Source organism: Canis lupus, chromosome 21 (genome assembly GCF_011100685.1).
Source record: "Canis lupus familiaris isolate Mischka breed German Shepherd chromosome 21, alternate assembly UU_Cfam_GSD_1.0, whole genome shotgun sequence".
In the NCBI taxonomy this organism is placed as follows: domain Eukaryota; kingdom Metazoa; phylum Chordata; class Mammalia; order Carnivora; family Canidae; genus Canis; species Canis lupus.
This window is the reverse complement of record NC_049242.1, coordinates 23,430,997-23,434,470: the sequence shown is the minus strand read 5'-3', so window position 1 is coordinate 23,434,470 and position 3,474 is coordinate 23,430,997. Positions and strand designations below refer to the sequence as shown.

Below are 3,474 nucleotides of genomic sequence, written 5' to 3'. Positions count from 1 at the left end.
TTTGTCACAACAGCCCTGAGAAGACTACGAAGGATAGGAATCCAGAAGCCCATCTACTTTCCAGAAGTAGAAGCTGACAGACCAGAGGCAGAAAGACATTCAAGGTCATATCACATCCAGCTTGGCATCTGTTGCTAACTTCAGCTTCCAGGGGTCAGGATGAGATTCCCTGTCGTACTGGTCCTTCTCAGATACAGCCACTACCTTGGACAAAGCCCTAGGCAAGGAGCCTGGGCCAGGTTTAGGCTAAGCCCTGACAGCCACTAGCTTTGAGGCAAGTCCCTGGCCCTATGGCCTCAGACTCCCCAGTTATAAACCATAGTCACATATGGATGTCTGAGTGGCTCAGTCCATAAAGCATCTTGTCTTCAGCTCGGGTCATGATCCCAAGGTCCTGGGATTGAGCCCCATATCGGGCTCCCTGCTCAGTGGTATCTTGCTTCTCCTGTCTCTGCTGCTTCCCCTACTTGTGTTCTCTCACTCACTCTCTAATAAATAAATAAAACCTTAAAAATTTTTTTAAAAATAGTTTTCTGCACTCAGCCAGCAGCCCATTGGCCGAGGGTCATGGGCGGCTTTTTGGAGCGTGTAGCGCTGCTGGGGTTGTTGAGCGGCCTGCAGGCCCCTGACCCAACCCTGCTCACATGCCCCAACTCCAGTGGGTCCTCCTGGACCTGGGAGCAGACCCTGGTTGCAGTGCAGCCAGATGGGGTGCAGTGGCGGCTTGCTGGGGATGTGATCCAGCGCTTTGAGAGGAGGGACTTCAAGGTGGTGGGGATGAAGACACTGCAGGAACATCATCCATGCAGTGACTCTGTGGAGGGGGCCGGAGAGAGACAGCTATGGCTTCAGAGCAGTGAGCCGGTAGACTGGGCAGACAAAACCCACCAGAGCAGCATCCACCCAACCTGAGCACTCAGGCTGCCCTCAGCCACCCAAGCAGCCAACCAGGATCAACTAACTACTTCTGTCATCCAGAACCTGAGCCTACACAGATGGTCTGCCCTTCCATCCCAGACCACCTCTCTGTCTACCTTCTCCCCCACTCCACCCCACCCCAGAGGGATTGAGCAACCAACTTTACATGCCTTTTAGTATTGTAAACCAGTAAGAAATTGGACCAAATTCTTTCTATACCAAAGTGCCAGACAACCTTTGGGATATCTCCAAAAGTGTGTAGTATAACCATCCTTCCCCAAAGGGGGGTGGGACATTAAAATTCACTACGTTGTGTAAATAAGCAAATAAATAAATATTAAAAAAAAAACTATAGTCACATAGTCACTGCCTTCTCCTCTGGTACATGATGGTTCTAAGTTCTCTCTGGGCCTCCTTTCTTCAATTGAGATGTCTAGTACCCCCCAATCAAGGCTGCCTGTTGCCCTGCAGCCCTTTCCCAAGGAGGCCATTAGCCCACCAAGACCCAGCACCAAGGGGCCCTAGAGAAGGGGCTCTGGCCTTGGCAGGCGGTCTGTGATTCCGCAGAGGCTGGAGGCAGAAGGGGCTCTCTGTAGTAGTGGGACAGGAAAGCAGAGACCTTTCCATTCATCCATCCATCCATCCACCCATCTACAAACGTTTACTGCACTCTCTCGTGCTAGCCCCTGTACTGCAAGTCCAATAGGGAAGAAGAGCCAGTGCCTCTCACCATGGAGATGTCAGAGCTGGGGCTTGCAGTTGATGTGGGCCAGGGCTTGGGGGAGTTCAACAGCTGACTGCACAGCCCTAATGGCTGAGCACCTGTGCCCAGAGCAAAGGGATCTCAGCCTGTTATTTATACAGACCAAGGGCAGTGGAGATCAGAAATGGGCTAAGAGTATGTTGTCCAATCTCTGGATGCATGTGCTTGCATGCATGCACCTGTAAGCTTCCCCTCTGAGAATGTACCCGGAAACCTACGTGGTCCCAGAAATATGAATGCTCAAATATCTATGCGCTTATGGATGTATGAACACATACGAGGATGTACTCAAATCTATGTTAACACGTGCACATGTATGAATGAGCCTGAATATACTTGCACGAGGCATACCTGAGCCTACCTGCAACCATGTACAGGCTTGTACACAACATCCTAGGCATGTGTATGCACATCCAAGGAAGCACGAGTCTGTGTTTCCTCACATGTGGATGCACCTTGAGCTGTTCATGTGTCCAACTTGACTCCACATGTACACCTGCATAGACATGTCCAATCCTGCATGTGCAAGTTACAGTTCTCATCTGCCAATACCCAGGAGTGATGATGGGGAAAAAGGAGGAAGGGAGAGGGGAGCCCCAGCCCCAGCATCAACAGACCTTGCCCATGATGTTGGTCTTGGCCTGGGACCCAGGCCACGCAGGGTCTGTTTCTCCTCCTTAAGGGATATCGATCTGTTGGTCAATCTGTTAAACATAACCTCAGGGAAGAAGTCAACCCAACAACTGTCCCTAATTCAGGAGAAAGACTGACTAATTCTTATGGGGGAAGGGGGCAGCCTCTATCCCAACCAGCTTTGCTGATACCAGAATGGCCTGTGGATCAAGTGTCAGCCTCTCCAGCCTGAATAATTCATGCCAAGGCCAGGAGTGCTCCCTTCTCAGGAGCCTATCTCTTTAAATCATGTCGGGAGCTTCCCCAGTTCTGAAAAAAGAAAAAAAAAATCCAGAACAAAACAAACCTATAAACAGCTCAGCCCCGGCCCCCTCTGAGACCACCCCTACCTCACCCCCCATCATTCAATGCTGCAAAATCTGCTCCCTTCTCCAAATCTCTAGAGCTCCAAACCCTCCCACCCTTTCAACATTTACAGGTGGGATACCCTGGAGGGTAGGAGGGGCAGTCAATGGTGTATAACAACCCCAGGGTCCCGAGACCCAGTAGAACAATGTAATAGGGTGCCCAGGTGCGGGAGCAGGGAGGGGAGAGCAAAGAGCTGAATCACCACACCCACCAGGTCCTAGGGCCTAGGAGAGTGCTTGGGGGAGGAGTCCAGCCTGGTGGAGGAAACCAGATGGAAAAACTCCCGGCAGAGCAGCCAGTGAGTTGAAGGGGAGGTGGGGGGGAGGAGAGGAGGAGGGGTTGTCGCTGACTTCCCTGGGTGGGGGTCGGATGGGGTCGAGAAAACGTTGGTCTCCCAGGACCTGCAAGCGTGGTGACCCCAGCCAGCCTGATGTAACTGGGGTTTTGCTGAGGGGGTAAACCAAGGCTGGGGATTTTCCAGTCTCTCCTAGCACAGCCCTCTCCTGGGTCACACGCGGGGAAGAGGCTGAAAGATGAGTAACTTTCTCAGCCCACCCCTCATCCTCGCCTGTGCATGGAGGGGGAGCTCTAAGGTCCTCCCCCCAGATTCTCGCTCCGTGGTGCCGACCCACCTGCCAGCTCTCCCCCGCCCGGCCCCGCCTCACACGTGCGGTAGAGGGAGGAGGAAGGAACCAGCTTAACCGTGGGGGGGGGGGGGGAGGGGGGACGAGGGGAAGCAAGTCAGAGCCTCG

General features: G+C 53.0%; 1 protein-coding gene across 1 annotated transcript; it reads left to right on the top strand.

Moving 5' to 3' along the window:
- The first annotated feature begins 441 nt into the window (after positions 1–441).
- Positions 442–912, top strand: LOC111091468 (nucleoside diphosphate kinase, mitochondrial-like). Its single transcript, XM_038569342.1, has one exon. It carries the CDS (start codon positions 568–570, stop codon positions 910–912), a length of 345 nt encoding a protein of 114 aa, XP_038425270.1. The 5' UTR covers positions 442–567.
- Positions 913–3,474: the final 2,562 nt, after the last annotated feature.

What these genes read in the sequence shown, in the direction of transcription:
- LOC111091468 (XM_038569342.1), top strand. Translation starts at nt 568, where the DNA reads ATGGGCGGCTTTTTGGAGCGTGTAGCGCTGCTGGGGTTGTTGAGCGGC.